Source organism: Ambystoma mexicanum, chromosome 7p, assembly GCF_040938575.1.
Source record: "Ambystoma mexicanum isolate Mex_15411 chromosome 7p, UKY_AmexF1_1, whole genome shotgun sequence".
In the NCBI taxonomy this organism is placed as follows: Eukaryota; Metazoa; Chordata; class Amphibia; order Caudata; family Ambystomatidae; genus Ambystoma; species Ambystoma mexicanum.
Genome location: NC_090939.1, coordinates 837,311,557 through 837,334,658, shown reverse-complemented (window position 1 = coordinate 837,334,658; position 23,102 = coordinate 837,311,557). Strand labels below are relative to the sequence as shown.

The 23,102-nt window shown below is 42.7% G+C and overlaps 1 protein-coding gene and 1 long non-coding RNA gene across 4 annotated transcripts in view; one reads left to right on the top strand and one right to left on the bottom strand.

Annotated features, from left to right (window-relative positions):
- NALCN (sodium leak channel, non-selective) overlaps positions 1-23,102 on the bottom strand; it is a 3,431,684-nt gene that overhangs the window by 160,462 nt on the left and 3,248,120 nt on the right. For both annotated transcript variants that reach the window (XM_069637002.1, XM_069637001.1), the window contains one exon: positions 16,203-16,322. In XM_069637002.1, coding sequence (XP_069493103.1) covers positions 16,203-16,322 — 120 coding nt within the window. The remainder of the gene's footprint in view (positions 1-16,202; positions 16,323-23,102) is intronic.
- Positions 1-23,102, top strand: part of LOC138526356 (uncharacterized) — a 189,908-nt gene that overhangs the window by 118,957 nt on the left and 47,849 nt on the right. The window lies entirely within an intron of this gene.

Below are 23,102 nucleotides of genomic sequence, written 5' to 3'. Positions count from 1 at the left end.
CAAGGAAAGGGTTTCATGCATCACCAGTAAGATCAAACATGGTTGCCATGTGCCACTCTGGGGACACTGGGAAATGTAGTCCCAGGACGCTAGAATCGCCGTTGCCTGTCCTCTTGCCTTTTCTCCTGAAGGAATGACGTCTGACAGCTTTCATAAGAGATGAGGCACTGAGGAATGCTCTTGGTTTTTGGGGAACCCGGTAATGGGGGGCCTGGCCCTGCCTGAGATTGGGTGTTTTGCGCCCAGACGCCATGGCTGATGTGGAAGCTGTGACCTGCGCTTGGGATTAGTACTGGCCAATGGGGTTTGTTGTTCGGGGGAGGGTGGGGGGGGACCCTGTATTGACATTGCAGGTGGCAATGGAACCTGACAGTGTGCCCCTTGAAGGGGATGGTCAGAGTCTCAGGCAAGGATTATCAAGATGTCATCCATGTAACAATAGCATTAGCATGAAAACCTTCCTCTCAAGAGCAAAGCTCTGGTCTGTACCCTTCAGTCCTCCACATACAATATCATTCCGCTGACAAACAACCTTGAGACAAGAAAGGCCTTAATCGCATAGTCATGCTACACCTGGATGTCAGTTGACATCCTGTCAGATCACTGTCAATCTATAGCGCTACCTTTGTTTTTATCAGAGTGGAGGTATCTAACAGGGTTCTGTTTTATCCACTGCTATTTAACATCTATGCACCTCTCTTTGCAGAAATAATAGTCCCATCAATTAGTCTTTGTTAATGGATGCAAATGATACTCAGATTATGCTTAAATTAGGAGGAAAAAATAGTTGAAATACACAGTAGACACTGATGATGTCTTGAGGTCATACATGTCTGCGGCCATACATGTCTGTGTGTGTTCAGTCATCAAATACAATGGCTGTAAAATTGAAGCACATACTTTTCTTTTGTATTATCACTGGTTTATTATCATCACACCTACTAATGGATCCCATATTAGATTTCTCCATTCAACTTTCAGTAATAGTTAATGCCTGCTTCCGCCATCTTCTCAACCGACAGAGAATGCTACGTTATTGTCAAATTCTGCAAGGGGTCGAGCAGAACACAGCTTAGTTTCCAACAGGCTTGACTATTGTAACTTGGTATTGTTGGATCATCCCAAAACACAAATAAGACGTTTGCAGCATGTTTCGAACGTGGAAGCCAGATTCATTCTAGGCATTTACATTCGAGACCACATCAATCGGGCATAACATCTCTTCATTGAATGAGTATTGAGAGCGGTATTAAAATCAAATCTTTGGGTATCATTCTTAAAGTCTTCATCGCAAAACGTCCTGTCTCCACTGCTATGGAATACCCTACCTATAAAACTTAGAGGTGCAGATGCTCAATCAGGCTGTGATGGATTGCCACCTGGCAAGGGTGTGAAAGCCCTGGCTTTCTTTATTACCATTAGTTAATACAATGAAGCAGGTAATTCCATCTCTGAAAGGGTCATCTGCTTATCAGATTCCCCGTTCATGATCTCCATGCCAAAAGAATAGTGCGTACCGGTGCCCTGCTGTATCAGTATCCTGATCGGCAGAGCCTCCGCTACAAGCAGCACAGAGCAGGTTCCGAAGTCACAGCAGGCATCCATTTAACAGCTGCAGTGACAGCTATGATTCTGCAATGCAGGGGCTGCATTTAAGCTATGCACCACTGTACCATAGAGCCTCATTACGAGGACAGTGGTAACCAGCCGGTGCCAGTGCTACTGGCGGGTTACCATCATCCTCGCAACACAGAATTTGCCGCCTGGCAGAGCGGAAAGTCAGGTGGTGGATTTGATACTTTGCCCAGAGCAGTGCCAGTGGTTCAGATTTATTCCAAACCTTCCTCCCATCACTTTTTTGGTTGTAGTTTGTCTCCCTATGTGAGAGAGGGTATGCCCAGACGTGCGTCCCTTGCTTACTGCGCCATAGGAAACAAAGCTGCACCTCACTGAGGAGGCCCAACAAGGCCGAAACGTGTCTTGGGTTGCTTGTGTTTCATTCTAGAGGCGACCTGGCCTAGCTGTTTGGGCTGGACTGCTACCATTGGTGGCAGTACCAGGCTAATTTGCATATGGCCGGACCCACTTTGCAATGGCGCAGATGGGCTACAAATCTGTGGTGTGGAAGGTTGCTGAGAGAAGTGCCAGTGGTTCAGATTTATTCCAAACCTTCTACCCATCAATTTTTTGGTTGGGGGATGCTTTTGCACATACAAATCTGCATTTATTTCAGCAGTGGTCGTGATAACGGTAAATTGTGCAGCCCTCCCAATAACACGGCCGAATGCTACAGGATACATGGATATATATGTGCACCTCATTGACATTTAAATAGATATGGACTTGCACGATGCGTCAAAGGGCATTGCGAAACCAGCAAATAACAGTGTCCACCAGTACGACTTAATTTGCCGAGGTCGACGGAGACGAACCAACGTGTGCTAAACGGGGTAAACAACCCGTAATAGGCCGCCATCAATTCCTCCTGAACTTAAGTGCCATCATTTAAATGAAAGCCACTGCTATTCATGATCAGTCTACTGATACAGCTCCCTTTGCAGCTCGAAGGAGATGTGTGATCCCCAGCCGCGGGCAGTCATTAAAACGGGCCTTGCTTGCATAGACAGAGTGACAAAATGGCAGCTAAATTACGGAGCCATTTCACGCAGATCGGGTTTATCTTGTAAATAATTTTTCAGAAATTTAGAGTGGCAGGCTCCAGGGATTGAGAGTGGCAGGTTTCAGCGATTTAGAGTGACAGGTTTCCCCCCTAACTGTTCTGGGTTTTTCCATTAGGTGGGTTATGTATGTTTGGACATGTCAGGAAAAATCAACGTCATTGTTAATGCGTGGCACGCATAATGCAGGCGAGGCAGTATAGAAAAGAATGCAAAATCAAATTTGAGAAGCAGTCCAGGGAAACAGAATATCTAATTTTGATTGTCACGCTGCACAAGGGAAATGACTGCATCAAAAAAATGAAAAGCCTTGTCTGTGCATACTTGCTTCCTTGTCATTTATTTATTTATTTTATTCGTTGTTAGCACCCATGAAGTCTTACAAACATTCCTGTGTACACCCACTATCTCCATAGCTTTGTGATTCCGCTAATAACCAATGTCTACCATTATCATTGCGTTGTCCCTCTCGCTAAGGACACCGGGCCAGATTCTCGCATCTTTGTTTCAGCTTAAGTGATGAGAGTCCTTTTATGGTTTCAAGTCCAGAGGGCACCCGGCGGCCATTGGGCATGGCAGTGGGCAAGACGGTGGAGTCAAAGAAAGAAAAGCTGGGGCACCTTAAAATCCCAGTGACTGAAGGTGGTTCTTTTTGTGAGTATTAACACAAAAGAGGGAACTGCATACCACCCATGTATTTAATAAGAGGGGCATATATAATGCTCCTCAGTGAGTTGTTGTACTGAATTGATCTCCCCTAAGGACAGGTACAGAAGTAGTTGGTTACCACCTGTTAATGTCTACACAGAATCAGTTCCTCCGATAAGTATTTATACATATTTGTGCAATGATTAATGTTGAGAAGAGAAGGAGGATACAGAGGGGACAGAGAAGTTTCTATCTGGCCCAACCTCTATACCACTTTCCGTAGGCAGCGCTGGTGGGCTGCTTATCTAAACGTGGATGGAATAAGGAGGTGCACAGAAATGCTTCAATTTCCTTTATTTTCCTAATCGAAACGTTTAAAAACTTGTTATCCTTACAAGTTCGACTTTCGCCTTACTTCCCTAGCGGGTTGTATTCTCTCTGGAGTGAGTGTTCAGGAGCGTGCTTTCAAATCCTGTGCCAAAATCAAATAATAAATGGGATCCCCCAGACATGTTTACTTTTTAAGGAAAAATTCATGCATCAATATGTATCCGTTATATGTGCCGTAGACGCGGAGGAAACAAATGAAAATGTTACTGAAAAAAAGAACAAATATCTCCAGTCCCTGGCAGACACATCCCTATTCAGTCATGTATAGTAGGTAAGGTGGGCCAATGCGGAGTGGAAAATATACAGTGAAGTTATAAAAAAAGTCTGCAAAGCACGCAAGACGATACACCGCATACACAACATCCAACACGCAGCAGGGCCACCTTAAATATACGAGAGGATTAGAGGCACAAAAATAAAAGAAAAATTGCCACAAATGAAATGCACTTGATGATCAGCCTCACCCTACAAACAATGAGGCCAGCATACATGTGGACTCAGGTGACAAATGGAATACAAATTATACCATGAAATGCACAAGATGATCCGCCTCCGCCAATGCACAGTAAGGGCGCTGTGCATGCCCAACATGGTCAGAGGGGCAAGGCTGAGCTGGGTCTTGCATCATCCCACCGCTATACCATCTGAGTAGAACTCCTGCAAAGCCTCACTGCTTATGACTCCTGAGGCTTCCAATGGATGTCCATATTCCCGTCCCTTCTTCAGCCCCTCCCTTTTTGTGTCCATGGGAGATGTGAGGAGGGATTCATGTGATGTGTCACTCTGGCTTGCTCTAAAAAATACTGCACATCCAGCAGGGACCCCTCATTCCATATCTTTCACTCCTTTTCTTTATGACCCCATTATTTTGTTACCCCTCTTTCGAAAGTTCAATATTCAATTTTAAATCATTTTATTATCTGTATTCCGCTTCTTTGCCAAACACCTCTTGAAAGAAGGACCTCCATGTGGGCTACATCATCTAGACGCTCAAGTATTGCAACTCTGTGGAAGTGGGGAGAGGTCAGTAATAGATATCCCCTAATAATCCCTCTCTATGGTCCCTTTCCATAGTTTGCTCACACATGCTAAATACACTCTAGTACACTGCTTGTTGTACAGATTTGGTTAGTGTGTGTATTCCCTCACATGTGGGTATTTATATCACTGTCTTAGACCAGCCCTGGAGGAGAGCCCAGGGCCAATGGCCCTCATTACAACCTTGGCAGAGGACCCTGGTGCTATTAGCACCATGGTCCATGCCGCTAAGGTTGCAATTCCGCCATGGTGGATGGCGGAATTACCGCCCCATTCCAAGGTGAGTGGGGCGGTAATTCCCCATTCACCAATGGCCCCTTCCCCATTCCCATTTTTGCCCCATAGGGCATAATGGGAATGGAGAAAGGCGATAATTACGGCACCGTAAATTATGGTGCCGTAATTATCGCCAAGGTCCCTTTGCGGCATGGCTTTTAACGCCTGCAAAAAGCAGGCGTTAAGCAGCCATCCCGCAAAGGGAACCTTGTAATCAGGCGTTAAGAGTCGGCGCTGTTTACGGCGCCGTAAACCCCTTAACGCCTGAGTCGGAATGAGGCCCAATGTGTTTGTCTTCGAAGCAAGACGACACAGAGCAACACAGGTTCAAATCCCAGTCCCGTACTTAGAAACTGGTCTCCGGTATTTAGCGTGTTATTAATTAATGCTCATGACTTTACAATAATTTGCCTTTATATAGCACTATGAACTCTCAGGCATCTGAGCGCTGCTTATCGTAACCCACAGTATGTGGTGCTCATTTAACAACCTCGAAAGGATGAAAGGCTGAGTTTGGCACTGCCAGGACTCGGACTTGCGTCGGCAGGCTTTGCACACATGTCAAAGCAAGCGCTCTACTGGCAGTGCTATCTGACTGTGCAATGGATGTCTGACCTTAGTTCCCCCTGCTCTTCCTGGAGCATGTCAGTTGTTCTGGCTCATTATATAAATTCCACCCAGTTCAAATCTGCAGAAGGGTACAGATTCAAAAGGTGGCTCTACTTACAACAGGTAGAAAATATCAGGGCATTTTCTGCTGCCAGCATTCAGTGTAATTGGGTGTTGAAGCAGAAGAAAGGCCAACAGACCTTCAGCTTTTTTGGCTCCCTATCTTTGACGCGAGTCCTTGTAGTCATTTAACATGGTGTAGACATTCCCTTGAAAGCCGAGTCGACTTATCAGGTGTAGAGATTTTAAAATTGGACACGGGGTAAGCTGCAACCTAACAGAGTTGCTATAATTGTGATCATTTCACAGCATCACTTTTTTGACAGTGTTGTTTGTCCAGCGTTTAGGTTCTTTTCTTCCAAATGTGTGCTTACGCTATCCTGGATTTCGAGCCATTCCAACAGCTCTGTTTTTCTGGTGGGATCAATGCCAAGCCTATTCATCATCATCAACTAATATGCATTTTATATGACAAAAATAACTCGCCAGCTTACACCTACTTAGTCTCTTTCATGCTTCAAGAAACTGCAAGATTGCGATAATTAAGTAGGAACTGAGATGTTTGATGTAGTAATTGAAGAGAACGGGGGCTGAGGAATACCTGCTGCATCAGTTAGGCAGAAAGTCAAGTTTCAGAATTTGGCTTAAATCCTTACCGCCATCGGTGTAATGAGGCCCAATGAAGGAGAGTGAACTATTTTGGAAACAACCATGAAAATGACTCCTTGATTGATCTAGAGCAAGGATCTGCAACCTTGGCCCTTCAGATGTTTTGGACTACAACCCCCATATGCTCTAGCCAGCATAGACAATGGTGAGGAATCGTGGGAGTCTTATTCCAAACCATGTGGATATCCGCAGGATGCCGATCTCTGTTCTAGAGTAATGGAACACTTGGGGAGGGCCGGGTCTCCATTTTGGATTAGGATAGACTGAAATAAAAATGTTAATCTGATTTTAGAAAAGTGAGCTAATTAGCTCCATTCTTCTATTCGCTGAACTTGGGAAAATGTGTTTTCTATAACTTTCTTCTCTTCGATACCTATTGGTATATAGGGAACATAGCTAATGTCAATAAGAATGGCAGCAAAGCGTGGTGTTTCCCCAGGAGGTCTCCCATTTCCATGCCTTTCTAAAGTAGAAATTATATTAAGGGGGCAGGAGAAGGGGGAAAGGGTACAAGGAAATGGGCGGATGAGTTTAAAAAGCAGGGGAAACGGTGCAGATTAAGTCATGCTACAGTAATAGTCCTCCGAAGGTAGGTTGTACCTGACAGTGTAATTTGGAAGTATTGTTTTCACATACAAAGTGCAGAAGAGCGCGAGCAAAGGGGAAAGACCTTGATGACTAACATGTACTTACTCTGATGGAACAACAATTGAATGAAAAAGAACCTACAGATACAAGCAGTTAGAGCTGGGGAGGTCCTCTTTTTAGGGGGCTGTGTGGCTGAGGACCAAATACAAACATATATATAGAAAAATGCCACTGAAAAACAGCTACCCACCTACACACGCACTAGATGTGTCTAGTTGCAACAAGTGCTATCAATCATGTCAGTCATTAGATCAAGACACGAAAAATAGAGATGAACATATTTTAATTAATAAGTATAAAAACACTCGAAAAACATTTTCGTATAAAAAAGACAACAATACGTTTTGTTTACACAGAACATCACATAAAAAAGCATTTTGTGAATGTCAATATTTTCAACAAATTGAAGCAAACACAATTTCCATATTTTAACGATATTGTGAGGTTAGTAGGGGTGTGCAATGGACATATTGCTATTTCTTATGTCCTTGATTTATTATTTTTTTTTCATTTTAATGATTTATATTGTTAAAATATTGATTTTGATACAGATATCAACAGGTTACAGACTTTGAATAAAACAAGAACAACAGAGAAATGACATAGTAATTGATTTTGATCCTTTGTAATAGTATTTCTATAAGGCTAAATCATTTGTTAGATTCACTTGCGAATGTAATATGAACTATAATAGATATAAACCGCATTAATATAACATGTAGTTTAGAATTAATTATATCACAGGTCTGCAACGAGTGATTTATATATAGTGAAAATAGAGATTTGGGGGGAGACGTACAGGGAGACAGACTAGAGACATATAAGGATAAGGAGGGTTTTCTATGGGGAAAAGGAAAAAGCAAGAGAATTGCCCTGACAAAACTGAAAGCCCCCTATGATATGGGGGGAGTTAGATTCCCTGACTTTAAATCATATCATCATGCATTTCTTATAAAACAATCTCGTCAATGGTTCATTGATCCTATATCCGCTGATATCCCAACCTGGTGTACATTAGAAAAACAAGTAGTTTTACCACACGAAATCACGGACTACATATACATTTTCAAACATTCAACTAAAAAGATTTCAGACCCTATTAAAGCTTCAATATCTGCTCTACAAACCTTTCTTTTTCCTCACACTATAACTCCTAGTAAGCATCTTTCCCCACTATTATGGCATAATAAGAACATAGTAATTAATAACAAGATCCTTAACCGCAAAACATGGATTCAAAAGGGTATCAGATTCATCCAACAGATTATAGATGACACGTATGTCCTTTCCTTTCAGCAATTCTCCACCACTTTTAACATTACTAAGAAAGACTTTCAATTTTATACCAACTTAATTAATTCCTGCCTTGATGCTCTTGCCCAATTTTCCAATGAAATTCTTACTCCTGATGCCCTTAGACTAATGCACCTTACCACAGGTGGTGAAGTTCGAGCCTCAAAAATTTACAATATGCTCACCTCAAATTTTAAGATTTGCCCTATACGTCTGAAATGGGAACTTGATTTGGGCTTCATGTTTGAAGATGAAATATGGCATCGTCTGTTTGCTAAAATTAAACAAATATCGGTATCAGCAAATATATCACAACACTATTATTTCTTCATGCACAGAGCATTTATTACTCCAACCAAATTGGCTAAGTCTAATCCGAATTATAATGCTAAATGTTGGTCATGTGGCATATCTCCCGCCACGTATATGCATATGTTTTTTGAATGTTCATTTACTGTTAAATTTTGGCAGGAAATCTGGAAGCTTCTTAAATGTATCTTCTGTGTTGATGTGCACTTTTCCTTTGTTAACATATTTTTAGGAAGTATAGCCTTGATTTATTATTAACTTGTCCTTGACTCTGTCAGGTGTTTGCTTTGATTTGTTGAAAATATTGACTTTCAAAAAATGCTTTTTTATGTGATGTTCTGTGTAAACAAAATGTATTGTTGTCTTTTTTATACGAAAATGTTTTCGAGTGTTTTTATACTTATTGATTAAAATATGTTCATCTCTATTTTTTGTGTCTTGATCTAATGACTGACATGATTGATAGCACTTGTTGCAACTAGACACACCTAGTGCGTGTGTAGGTGGGTAGCTGTTTTTCAGTGGCATTTTTCTATATATATGAAAAAGAACCTGACAAGAAGGAATGCTTTGAAGTATACTATCTAATATTGTATGCTTACAATAGACACCCATAACGTGTGCAGATAACCAATTGGTAACATAACAAGGCAGCAGTGTATTAGTTGCATCACGGACTGTATGATATGATAGGTTATTTATAACACACTTAATACCCAGAGGTGTATAAGCGTGGACCCGGGGATCGAACCTATGTTTCTCCCTGTCGTCTGGCTTCCATGGCAAGCACGTTGCCCCTGAGCTATCCTCCGGAGACGATGATCAATTAAAGGAGTGGCAATATTAATTGTCCACAAAGAGGTACAGAATGTCATGAGCCAAGTCTAAAAGGAACCACCTCTGGCACTGAGGGACCACCAAATGCTGGCTGGCCCCTGTATCATAGTTCTTGGCTCACTGTACAGGAGACCACTTTTCCCAGGACTCCCTGAACATCCCAGGGGCTTCCCCGAGGCCTGCTTCTCTGCCTGCTCAGTCAGCTCTGCCAAAGCTGGACTGTTGCGCTTTGTCTGACTCGTGCCCCAGCTAAGAACAAGTCACTCAGCTCAGGGAATCCCTTGAGGTTTGAAAATACTGAGCCCTCCACCCCAAGTTCTGATTATACGCTTGTAGCAAACCCTGGTGTCACTGAGTCAGATGCCTCTGTAGCAGGCACATCAGTGGCCACTAGAACCGCTAAGGCCCAAGCAGCTTTCTCTGTGGACTCAGGATCTGGAATGAGTAGTACCAGCAGAGCCAGTCTTTTGCCATTGGCATCCGGAAGGGCCCCTGGACCCAGGGCCACCAGGGCTGCTTCCCGAGCTTCTTTCTTTGCGCTAAATTGAGTGACAGCGGAAATGATTTGAATGTCATGTTTATCATTTCCCAATAGACAATCTACAGGAATTGCATATTTAAGAGCGATGCAGAGCTGTGAGGTTTCCCCCCTCCAACTGAACTCCACGATAGCCAGTGGGTATTGGGTGAGACCATCGAATCCCCTCTAGCTAGCCTGGGAGGACCAGGGATGATCTGGTACTCTCGCACCCACTGCTGTTGGACAGCAGTTATACTCGCAGCAGTATCACAAAGTGCTGGGGCTCTGCTCACATTAATGAACACATGGTCCAAAAAGATCTCTGTGCTAGCAGGAACTGGGGCTTGGTGCAAGACCCAGTACCTTTACCACTTAGCAATAATAGGGTGCATTCGGACACCCCCAGGCCAAGTGGGAATTCATCATCTAAGATGGCCCCATTTACTATCTCTTCTTCCCCCTTCATGAGAGTAGCGCACACTTCTGCCGGCCGGGATCTCCTTTCCTATGTCTCTGACCTCTGCAGGTAAGGCAGTGCTGATGCAGGTTACTGTAGACCTTTGTCCTTAATCTCTTTTGATTTACTCTTCTCAATCGCCTTGTCATTTGGTCTGGATGCACTAACCACAGCTTTTTTCTGGACGCGAGTAGTCACAAACCCGGCGGCCGCCTTTGCAAGCTCCTGATGGTCTTTGATACTCTTGTCCACTAAATGCTGGTGTAACTTCATCTCACATTGTTTAATAATGCTCTCACATGCAATCAGATTAAACATGCCCTCAAACGTGTCAACTTTGTTACCTGTGACCCAACCACTCACATATTTCAAGGACTTTTGGGTAAAAGCCTCAAAGGTTTGACTCCCCTTTTTGGTGAGCTCTCTAAAGCTCTTGATGTATCGTTCTTGGGATTTGCAGAACTTCCTGAGGATAGCGGCTTTCATATTGGTATAGACTGACCTCTCTTCAGCAGTCTACTGAATAATTACATCAGTTCCAACCGTCGGAAGATGGCTCATAATGGATGCATTCCACAACTCTTCCTCCACCTCGTATAGGTCAAAAGCTATATAGAGCTTTTTTAACCAGTCTAAAATGTCCTTCCCCTCTTCATACATTTGGACTAAGTCCTTGCAGAGGTAGCGCCTAGGCAATCACTGCTGGAGACATTTCTTTCCCCACTAGATGGTTTGTTGGCTTCCTTCAGGGTCTCGAGCTCCAACGTGCACAACATCACACAGTCTCTTTGCTTATGTTCCTCCAGAGCCATCCTCCTTGCTTCTAGGAGGTAGAGCCTGTCAGCATCTAATGCCACTGGGGTCTCTGGTGGCCGGGCTGAAGCGCAGGATCTACATGAGTGTGTTTTTCAGAGACTTGCGACCCTGTCATTCTCTTCAGTGGTTTCAATGCCCCCAGGTGCGTGAGCAACAGGGCTAGAGGATCCACCTCACCGCTGGCCCCCTGAGAACCCCACATCTCCCTAGCTTCCTCAACAGCTTGGAAGCTTTTTAAAAGTTCACTTTTTTAACCTTACTGTATTGAGGGAGACCTCTCTCTCAACAGATGTCACGCAAGACACTTTCTGTTAAGGCCTGCACTGTGCTCATGTTGAGCGCCATGGTTGTGAAAATACAGTGGCAGTGAAAACCAACATTAATGGTACACTTTTATTTTGACTGGTTGAGCTGCGGGCACAGTCCATTTCAAATCCCACTGCTGCAACCAGTGTGACAAATTGGATTCTGCTCCAAAGGAGTACAAGGATGAGTAGGGGTAAAATGGCCCACTCAGCCCTCACACTTCTACAAAACAAAACCCAACACAATCATAAAGGTAAAACAGGGACTGTTAAGATATTTACCTCCTTTGCCTTTTGTGGTAACTTGGGCCAAGGGAAGGCATGCTCTTAATAGGGGTGTGAAGATGAACCAGGAGTGGCCCAAACAACACAGTATTACAGTCAAAAATAAAGGGAATGTCTAATCAAGGTTCTATAAAAATGTATATACTTTAATAAAACACAACATCTGCTAATAGAACAAATGAAAAGAATGTACCAAAACCCACCCAGAAGGAAGAACAGAGAAGATTTGAGAGACTGAAGAAAGTAACACTCTGAGCGTAGCCACAAAAATGATATTGCAGGGGCAATTGTAACCTAACCAGTCTCTAGGGCCCAAGTGGACTGAGGGGGCCGTTCAGAGTCAACAGTACCTGGATTCAGATCTTGGTAGGCTGATGGAGTCAAACTCAGTGTTGAATGTTGATGTGAGCAGGTCATGCTCGGTTTGGGCATGTTGGATCATGTAGGCCCAAGCAGCAAGTGGGCGTTGAGTAGGGGCAAATGTGTTCGCTCTGTGCGGTCGAAGGACGTCTCTCAAGAATGCAATTCATTGCAGTCCCAGGAATGCTTTGTAGGATGGCACACCAAGTCATGCTTTTGCCGCTGGGAGGGGTCAATGAGTGATGCTCCTGCAGTATGAGACGGCTGGTGAAGGTCATCGACATGTGATCTTGGGTGCTTAGAGGTGCAGGTTTCTGAGGCAGAGGTTAAAGCACTAACTAGGTCGAACTGTGGTTGTAACCACGGTACAGAGTCAACGCGTGACTCGCTTGTGATTTGGTTTGGGTCCCGGCCTCGAATAGTGGCCTAGGTGATGATCTTAGCTAGGGCCTGATGCATCATCAAGCAGGTTTTTGAAGTATAAGCAATTCAAAGTGATGGAGGAGCACAGAAGCTACCGCCAGCACCTTCCCTCTCATTCCAAGTGCAGTAACCACAGAGTGACCGGCTTGGCTGGTAGAACAAGGAGCTTCAGCTGGTGTGACTCTCTGGTTGCTGTGAAGCCACTCAGGGGGACTCAAGGACAGGATGGCTCAGTTCAGGGTCTGCTCTCACAGCTCTAGGAGATTCTGGTGCAGAGTAGTAGGTCCTGGTCCACAGCAGAGTTCACTCCTGATGTGCCCTGGCAGTGGGTAGGGGACTGATTGTCCTTCTGCCTTGGATGGCTCCTTCTTCACCTCTGGCTTTGGAAAGTACAACTATCCCAAAGGAAATCCAGTGAGTTCTTCAGAGCCAACCTACGGCCCTAAAATATCTGAGAGGATCTGAGAGAATCTGCTGAAGGGGTTGCAGACTGCACGTTTTCAAAGCACACGTCCCAGGTGAGTGGACTAAAGATAGCTCGCAATAGTGGTCCAACCCCTTATCTTGAATGGATCAGATTTTGCACTTCTGATTTCACACTCAAAGTGCTTTGCTCCAGAGGAAGTGGAGGGGACTGGAAAAGGATGGAGAGACAGAGAGAAACAAAATGGTGTAAGTGTCCATTGATTGACCAGAGCACTCCTGCCTATCATAATCCCACCCCCTGCTTTCTCAATAACAACAAAGGCCTGTAGAGATGCAGCACCCTGGTGTGGCTACTCACAATGAGATCAAAGAGGCAGCCTTGCTCTCTTTGGGATTGTCCTACCATTTTTCAGGCTTCACGCAACTGACTAGATCACACATCACTTTCCACAGCAGAGCTCACTCACAGGAGCTGACACATGAGCAATGTCAATTGGGATGTGGCGGGCATGATCACCATGCCTAAATTCAGGCATAGCTTTATTTGAGAGATTATCCTGCCATTATCATGGGTTACTTATGATCATCGACGTTTTGGAACAGGGGTGCATATCTTGTTATTGTTATTGTTATTTTGCATTTATATAGCGCCTTATATACCATTGGTATGGTCTGAAGGCGCTGGTAGGTTGAACGCCCTTGGGAACCGAAGTTCATATCAGAAGAGAGAGTAGAGAGAGTCAAAAGGTGCATGTGAGCACCGTGTATGTGTGCAGCTGGTGGGTATTCGCGTAATAGCTGTTCGTGTAGAGGACCTGTTGTCATTGCCATTTGTAAATATTTTAGTCAGTACATTGATGGGGGCCAAGAAACTCCACTTTGCGGTGCTCTAGCCAAGATCCTCTTCCACGCAGTACACCATGCATCCTTTGCAGTCCTTTAAAAACTGACATTCGCCTCTGGTTCAAGGCACAATCAGAAGCGTCGGGCAATTGAAATCATGTGGTGAATTACCCTTTGAAAAAAGCTATGTGGGCTGTGATTGCCTTCTGACAGAGATATATCATAAGAGTGAAATGTCATTATATTGTTGCATATAAGACTTTGGAGTGTGAGGATTTCTTGGAGGGTGAGGATTTGAGGCGCTTTAAGACCTTCACTGCGCTTAGGACACATGCATTTAAGTCCTAATTTCCATACGAAAACATTGAATTCTCTCCAATGAACATATTCATTTTACCCTCATGTTGGAAACATAAAGCAGAAGCTGGTATGTGTATTTGTCTTACCCATATTTTTAGCTCCACATATCTTAAAAGCAAGCTGGTGTGATCTGTTTTTAACCCTCAGGGAGCAGGTTTGATTTCAAACAGGAACCTCTGACCTGCAGGTTGCAAACTCATGCACCCACACAGCTCTAGCAAATTGATAAACCCATTTAACCCGCAACCAACAATTTACACACAGGTCTGTTTGGCAGGTGAAGCACCCACACTAGAGATGTTTTATTGTCTTTTTATCACGTGCCACACATGTCATATACATATCTCTACAGCATGAGAACTCAGAATTCCTGTCCCAATATGGTGGGCAACTGCATCCGCCACATGTCCTCTAGTTGCATCTGTCACATCTACAGAACACACCATCTTGTTCATACCTTTTTGTAAAGCTTGATGATTCTCCCACTTAAAAACTTGACTTGGACAGTAGTGGAAAGCCGAGAACTGCATTCCACTCAGCACATATGTGAAGATCATGGATATCGAGATATTGGCGTACGTAAAGGGACCCATAAGCAAAAACAAATAAAAGGAATTGGATGAGGGGAGAAGCCTTAACCGATACCTCACATCTTCCTGATAATAGAACAGGAGTGAACAGTCTCTTACAGAAGATTCCAAGAGTGTAGCCATACACTATAGTATAGACCAAAAGACATAAGGATAGACTACTGGGATTAAGATAAATGAGGACCCCATGGTCCAACAGAAAACTTCCTTCTGCCCTACTTCTCTCCAAAGGAATGTGCCGGGACACCACAAAAATAGACATCATGGTGCAATCATCACATTTAATCAAGCTGTCCTTGCCCAAACACTAATTACTTATGGAAGTGACCATTTAAACTAAATGTAACCTTACCCAGGCAGAAGATCAGGTTGCTTAAATTAAGTGTAGACCAAGTGGTCAAAACATGTTGGGAAACAAAGAATCTATACTTGAGTAAAGATAAAATGGTCTACCCAGAAGAATTCTATTGTGCCATTTTTCAAAATTAGATCATCAATAACAATTGAAGGTTAAGTACGATTTTACAAAGTTAAGAGTGCAACTATTACAATTCCAATAATTGAAAAAGAACTCTGTATGTATGAATGTGGACAACAGTGCATGAATGAGATATGGATTTGGAGATGGATTGATAGTGTGCAATATATGTGCAATATATGTTTGTATTTTTAATTGTCTTAGTTATTTAATGTTGTTGGCAAATTTTCAAGCTTATTTGATGTACTTAGGTAATGACATCACTGATAATTTTGATAATTGTTATGAATGTAAATACAATGATGTGTTTCTACTGTCTCTCCAGTGGTACCTTTACATTTTTTTGGATGTTTCGAGCAAAGGCATTTAATTGACAGTGTGGCACAGACATCTGTGGAACTCAGCTACCACCAGGTGTCTCATACGCATTACCATGAAATGATAAAAAAAGACCTACTGAGAAATTACCTAATTATTTTTGTTCCATTCTTTTAACAATGCATGATGAGACCACTGCAATCCCCACCACTTCTCTCTACCTACCTTAACCTATCCCCTTAGCCCACTCCCATCTATTTTTAATAAAAATGAACAAACATTTTTAATGAATTCGACAAAAAAATACGGTCATTTCTCATTAGGTAATTTAGTATTGATAATTTGTGCAGATACCGCCTCATAAGACACTTCACATAATGGGCCAAAGGGGCATTTGTTCCCATTATTGTAATATAGAATTGTATTCAATTGGTGAATTGGTCCTTTCTTTTATAAAACAGATTTTTCAATTACAGAACAGGTATCAATGAACATAAGTTCGTAAGCTGCAAAGCACAGATGTACGGTTTGTTGTGTGGGATATAAATCATCAACTGGGCACTTACCAATAAGGCAAAATGCAGTATCACCCATATAACACCAAGTGAGGTCACCAGGAGGTCGTATCGATTTCTTCTGCTTTGCCAGAAACCAGCAGGTGACATTGCTGTTATCTTCATTGTTACCTATGCAAGAAGACACGTTTGTTTAGGCACGGTATGCGTAAAATTGAGTTTGATTCACACAACTCACTTCATTGTAAAATGCACATTCCTTCATTGAATTCAATTCTGATCTTTTTCAGCTCTCTCTTCATACTTTCATTTTGTTCAATGACTGCTACTGTGGATGCATGAAACAGCAATGTTGAACTCATTAAAAAAATACGAGGAAAACCCACATACAACCAGAACTTTGCTCCAGTTCAGTGTAATTTTACACTGTATTTGGACTTGGGCAACAATGTGCCTAGTGCAAAAATTCAATGAAACAATACATATTTGTGCAAGGGCACACCCCTCCCTCCCCAGTGCAAATGCTGTGCTATACTTGACTTGCGCATGTGCAATGTTTCTGTAATCTGGCCCGATCGTAGTTGAGAATATGTTTGAACTTCCACAAAGCTTTAAACGTACGGAGAGGTATGCATTCAATACATGCTATACACTTCACTGTCCATACATCTATCTGACACTGGTCACAAACAACTCTTTGGATATAGGATGTTACCCTAAATCTGACTGGATGCACATTCAATCTTATTATCTTTTTAGTTCTGCTTCCCAAACTCAAGAAGCCTAATATATTTGTTCAATCAGGCTTGCTTAGCATAGGGATTACCACTACATCCTTGGCTGGTCATTTTCAAAAGAAATTCCTGCTTGGTAAGAGTTGCACAAATCATTGCATTTATACATTAAAATTCATTCATTATTGTACTACAACACAAAAGGGAGGCTCGATATAGTCGGCACCAAGTATTAAATTACAGAGACCTATAGAAACATAACGGGCACTCGTGCATAGCGAAGTGGAAAAGGCAAGTCTTGCATAATTTCCTGAGCAGAAGGAGGTTCCAGATACACCCGATCTCTAGTTGGAGAAGATGTCCAATTTATATATACAAGTCTTTAAATATCATCCATCAAATTTTGAAACCAATATTTTAATCCATCCACAATTACAGAGGCAAATTACTCCAATACATCCATGATTCATGAGCAGAGCCTAACTCTGATAAAGTCATCTTTGCCAATCATCCCAATAGTAGTCAAATAATATGATACACCTAGATTCAAATAGTATATCTAAAAAGTCTCTATTTTGGGTGAGTGCTCACAAGAAACACATTTAGAGAAATGCCTACAACGTAGATCATCTAGACTTATACAGTCAATCATGAGTGTTTCAAAGTTCCTCTCGACAATGTCTGCACTATCTACAATTTCAATGCTTCATCTGTACAGTTTTGCGAGAGTCAAGTATTTCCATGGTATTAAACAAGTTAAGATGACATTTCATAAATAAACATTCTTTACCTTGGAAGGAAATATACAAAGGTGTGGTAAAACATTTCAGAATACCTTTAAGTATTCGCTGAATCAATGCTTTTTGGTAAGCACCTCAACATTTCACTTCCAAACCTTGCAAAATGCTCTTTTCTTCAATCACCTTTTTATCGTCGACATATTGCTGCCGAAAGGAAGTGTTAAACCCCGTTGTACAACACTCTCCCTAAAATGGCCTGAAAACGTTAGAAGAAAAGGCATGGTATTCACAAACATTAGCTCATTTATCCAGAGGAACAATGTGTAATTCACATGCAAAAACATGTTTCAGAAACCAGGGAACCTTTTTATTATTGGCCAGGAATCCTAAGGAAATACACCCCAGCTCTGAACATATTAGTTAGATACGGTTACCTTGCGTTAATCCAATGTCCTTTTGCCAACCGTACCCTCCCTCTAGGCCTGTTGAGAAAAAATATTTTTTCTTTCTATACCATACAGAATTATAGGTCTTATTTTTTGCTTGCAGGCATTTTTAAGAGGTAGTAGTGAGAAACCATTGTGATGTTTAATAGAATGTTTCCTTCCATGGTTTGATGCTCCACTTATGCTTAGATGTTAATGCCTAGAACTACCTCTAGGGGTAACTTTCACATTTTCCAAGATAGATCTTACTGCATCGTCCTCTTATTTGAAAGACACACACTCTTAGTTTTGTTTCTATTAATTTCAGTATTTAATGTATGTGTTAGTGTGCCTTAAAGAGAAACACTGCATATGAAAATCATAGTAAGATGAGTAATCCTGTGCTCCAGGTGATTGACAATGTTAAGGTGGTCTGATAAGGTGAAGGCCATCATACTGTGGCATTCTTTTTGAGATTACCTCATCATGAAAGACAAAAGGGGAGCAAGGACCCTCAGACAAGTGAAAGCCTGCCAAAAAAAGAGGCAGAGCAGCAATTGTACAATGGTAAGGGAGCATCTGGAACAGCAGTCAACAGGTGAGCTGCAAGAAAGATCCCAGAGTAAAATGCCCCAATCCATGGGGTGATGATGGAATAAAGACAATTGGGGAAGTGACAACATGAAGAGAGGATGTTGCACACTGCCATTTTAGTCGTTTACCACACAAACTATCAAGTATTACCAGATCAATCGTTTAGTGTGGTTTGCTGGCATGCACTGTTGGGAACAGGAAAGATGATCATGGAGCAGTGGTGTGATGTTACTTTGTGTCTCAGGAAGTTGATCAAGAAGTAGGAGGTCCTTGATGAGGCAGGTAATTTGATTTTCCAATGAAAAGGAGTCAGCATGTATCGAAGATGTTTTATAAGGACTGTTTCATTTTAACAACAGTGCCAGTTCTCCCTTAATAAGTCTGCCTAGTGTGGCCGCTGCCTCCGGATGGGTCAGACCTGTTGGGCAGAGTGGCTCCGGCAGGCAGACTTGTAGTTTGCTTACTGGCACCTTTGTTTCCCGGATGGGCAAACTTATAATGAGGCCCGGTAAATATACAATCGTGGTCCTACTAGGCCTTGTGCATTCGGACATGCAAGTTCAATGAAGAGAAGTGCAAAGGAATCCCAAGAGTGGGATGCACAGTCGCCAGGTAGGGGGCCCACAAGGGCAGTGCTGGGGGAGTGGGTGCTGGTGTTGACTGGGCAAGGGCCTGGTAACCTGTGGGATTCATGAGGTCCAGGCCGCCAGTCTCAGCGGCAGTGGGGTGATTAGCAGGGAAGAGAAAGAGGGAACGAGGCAGAGAAAAGTAGAGTTTTGAGAGGTTTCCGGTACTTAAAGAGGTCGGCTCAAATCTGAGAGGGGCAAGGAGGCTATTCTAAAGAGATGCATCAGCTGAAGAGAGAGACTTGCTCCCCTGTCTGTCCTTACAGGTATTGTAAGCAGGGTAATATCAAACTGTCAGTACCAATGCCCCAGAGCAGTGGCAAGCTATCCTGATGGACCTTTAAGCACAGAAGGGGCAATCCTAATACATCTGCTTGGTGCCATTAACAGTCTGTCCTCAAAGGGCTTTAGAAGCGTTGGGCCAGTTCGCCCTATGATCTTCAGAGTGCTGGGGACAGGGCATCATCCTAGACATCTGCATGAATGGAGAAGCTAATGAGAGAGAGCAACACCATTCCTACCCACTCTGAAAACATTCATCTATATGCAGCTCCCCCCCAACAATCCATCTAGGTGCAACTCATTTCCTACTCCCAAAATATGTTCAAATGAACAAGGCATGCATTACTATAAAACTTAAAGGATTGCAATGTTGCTGTCGAGCTTGGGCTCACCAGATTGAAAATAGGTTCTCAGACAGGGAGTTCCAATTTCAAAATCATGAGTTTGAGGCAATTACATTAACAGTGCATGCTACCTAAATGGACCCACTTACATATTTAGATACCTAAAATTCCAATCGGTTCATAATATATTCAATTCAATAAGTTTATTCGGAAGCAAATTATCCATAAACAACAATTACAGAGTAATATACATTAAGTAATACAAAGTTCAATTCAATAGTTGAACAAAATAACAATAGCTCGGACATAAAAACATTTAATATATAAGACAAGTAAAAAAGTGCATATGTGCAGTGTGTTTACAATACAAGTAGTGTCCACCAGTGAGGTTCTAAAATGGTCACAGGATTTTCAATGTTCGCTCAGGATTTGAGAAATAATTTTAGTTCTCCGATACCAGGCCTTTCTCGAATGTTCCACTGATCCCCATGCCACTAGTAGCTTAGCAGCTAAGAGTAAATAACATAGAGCAGGCCTTGCCTGGGTTATACCTGTAGGCCTAAGTAGTGGCAATAGTGTTTTCCTTATCAGGTCCATATAAGTTGGGCAGAACAGCACAAAATGTAAAAGGTCCTCCACAGGCCAATGAAAACATGGAAAAGCTATTGGCTGTACATTTTTTTTGGACCAGATTTTGGTTCCAGCCCCGAGCCACAGGGAATCAAATCGGGCTTGTGTCAAAGCCCAATGGTCAGAGGGTTTATCACTGTGGAGCAGATACGTCTGGATAGCGTCTACAGTTGTTAAAACAGTATGTTTTCTGTTTGCAGATATACCCAAAGCAGACGTCTCCTTGTTCGACACAAGAATGGCATTAAACAGTTTCTTGTACTTCCTTACCGCACATGGGGTCAGAACAGTTAATGGACTTAGGAGGCTTGCACAGTTCGACTGACCAATGCATTTCTGGATATAAGAGAGCCACAGGATTTTCTTTGCAGCTGGAGTACTCACCAGAGCTCTTATAATCTTATGTGAGAGAATAGCCTTCGGGTTAGACCATAGAGCCAACCAATGCAAGATGGGGGGCGGTAACCCACTCATCAGCAATATGCGGGCATCCCACTTCCAGGTGAGTACCATAGTTAAGCGAAGACTGCGGTAGCCCAAGCAGTTGTTTGAAAAAAGTGTTCTCAACTTTTTCAATTGTTGTGATCTTTTCTATGCCCCACAATGCAGCCCCATAATTAGTAGCTGTTTTGATTTGTGCTCTGCACACTTCAAGAATTAGTTTAATAGGGTGCCCTACACAATTATTTTTAAAACGGTGCAAGCTGCCAAGAGCGTGTCTCATCCTTAAGCATTGTTTGTCAACATGGCCAAACCCCCGCCAATTCTCGGTAAAACAGATTCCCAAATATTCAAATCTAGTGACCCTGGGTATAGGTTCTCAACCACTCCAGATCGTGCGCATCTTAAGGTGTCTTCCACCCATACTCCTGCAAGCCATGATGGCTGATTTTTTGGAGTTCACTGTCAACTTGCGAGAGTCCATAAATTGAGTGACATCCACCAGGCATTGTAAAGCTATGGGGTACGAGGGATTATGACCATGTCTTCAGCATAGCCTAGTACTTGGAGTGGGACTCCTCCTACCCTAATGTAATCAGCATTGGATCTAATATATTCGTCACTTCATCAATTACTTTTTGAAACATTTGTGAAATTTCAGATGTTTTGGAATGCTGAATCCGTACAAATTTGAAGATCTGAACAATGGAGTTGTGGCCACTTTTTGCCACCAAGCTTCATTACAGATATAGTTATGATGATAAAAAGACGTGGTATTTTAACTACCACTTGTTTTCATAATACCACCAAATTATGAGTTGGGTTTGCATGACATATTTAAAATATGAGGCTTAGTGGAAGTGCTGTGCAGGGTATTTCTGTACGCACATGCATGTTTTTGTCATTGCCACCTTACTTGTTATAAAGCCCTTTTGATTTGTTATTTAAAAAATAAACACAGGTGCGCGCCAATTGCACTGCAGTCAGTTTTTGTGGTTGGTTTCAGACTTTAGAAAGTTCAGGTTTGCCACTGATTCCGATAGGAGCAATTGCGGTTAAGAGTTATGTAAAGGCGGAACAGTGCAACTTGCTGGGTTTGCACTGGCACCAACCCCATTTACTAATTATCATAAGCAGATGCTTGCTAGAAAGTCAACTGGGACTTGCAAAATGGCAATTAATGAACACTATAAACAATCAGTAGGCATGGGCCTGGGATCCAACAATAGCGTTTCTGGAAGTGTGCGCCAGCTTACCTTGGTCGAAGTGGGCGGGAGCGGTAGGGAGCAGTGCTCCTCTACTTTTTTTAAATTAAGTTTTACTGTTCCCATACTTTCATTTAAAAAAAATAAAAAAAAACGTGTAGGAAGAAGTTGAAACATGCACTTCAGTGCTGTGCACTGAACATCCCCTTAAACCGCAGACGCATTTGTTTGGGGGTTTGGATTGCATGTGGGAGGGGGCGTGGTGATGAGGTTTGTGAGGAGCGGGGGGGCAGGCCAGCAGGGTTCCACTACTTCTTCGTACACTTCGACCACTGGTCACAGATCTTTCTGTAATTAATGAGTATTGCAGCTGTAATGAGCAAAGGGTGCCTGTGCGCACACCTTGAGGAGAGATTCAGGTGCGCTACCGATGCGGTTGAAATGGCAGCCGCAGCGTGGGATCTCCTACGCAGCACGATGCCTGCTGTCCCTAAGCATTTCCATAGACTAGCCCTGAATCTTAATGGGGACATGCCCACCTCTGAATATGTCAGTCAATCCAGAAATATTGAAGTTGATCTAGGGTAGCGGGATGGTGGCTTTGTGCTAATAAAAGAAGATGGCAATCATGGAACCTTGGCCACATTGCGCAGTGAGCAATTAGCCTTGTATCTGGGACCACAATACAGAGTGGGCGGGGCTGTTCCTTGCAAAGACTTTGTAGTACTTGTCACTCAATAGAACAAGATAAATAATGAACGCACATTTATTTATTTATTTAAACGTTTATGGTATCTCACAAAGCCCGTAGGCATCTAGGCGCTAGTTACACACAGTGGTTAGGAGAAGGCTTAAAAGATAGTTGAAGAGGTACGTTTTCAGTTTCTTTCTGAATGGCAAGTAGGATGGCTCAGTCTGCAAAAGAGGGGG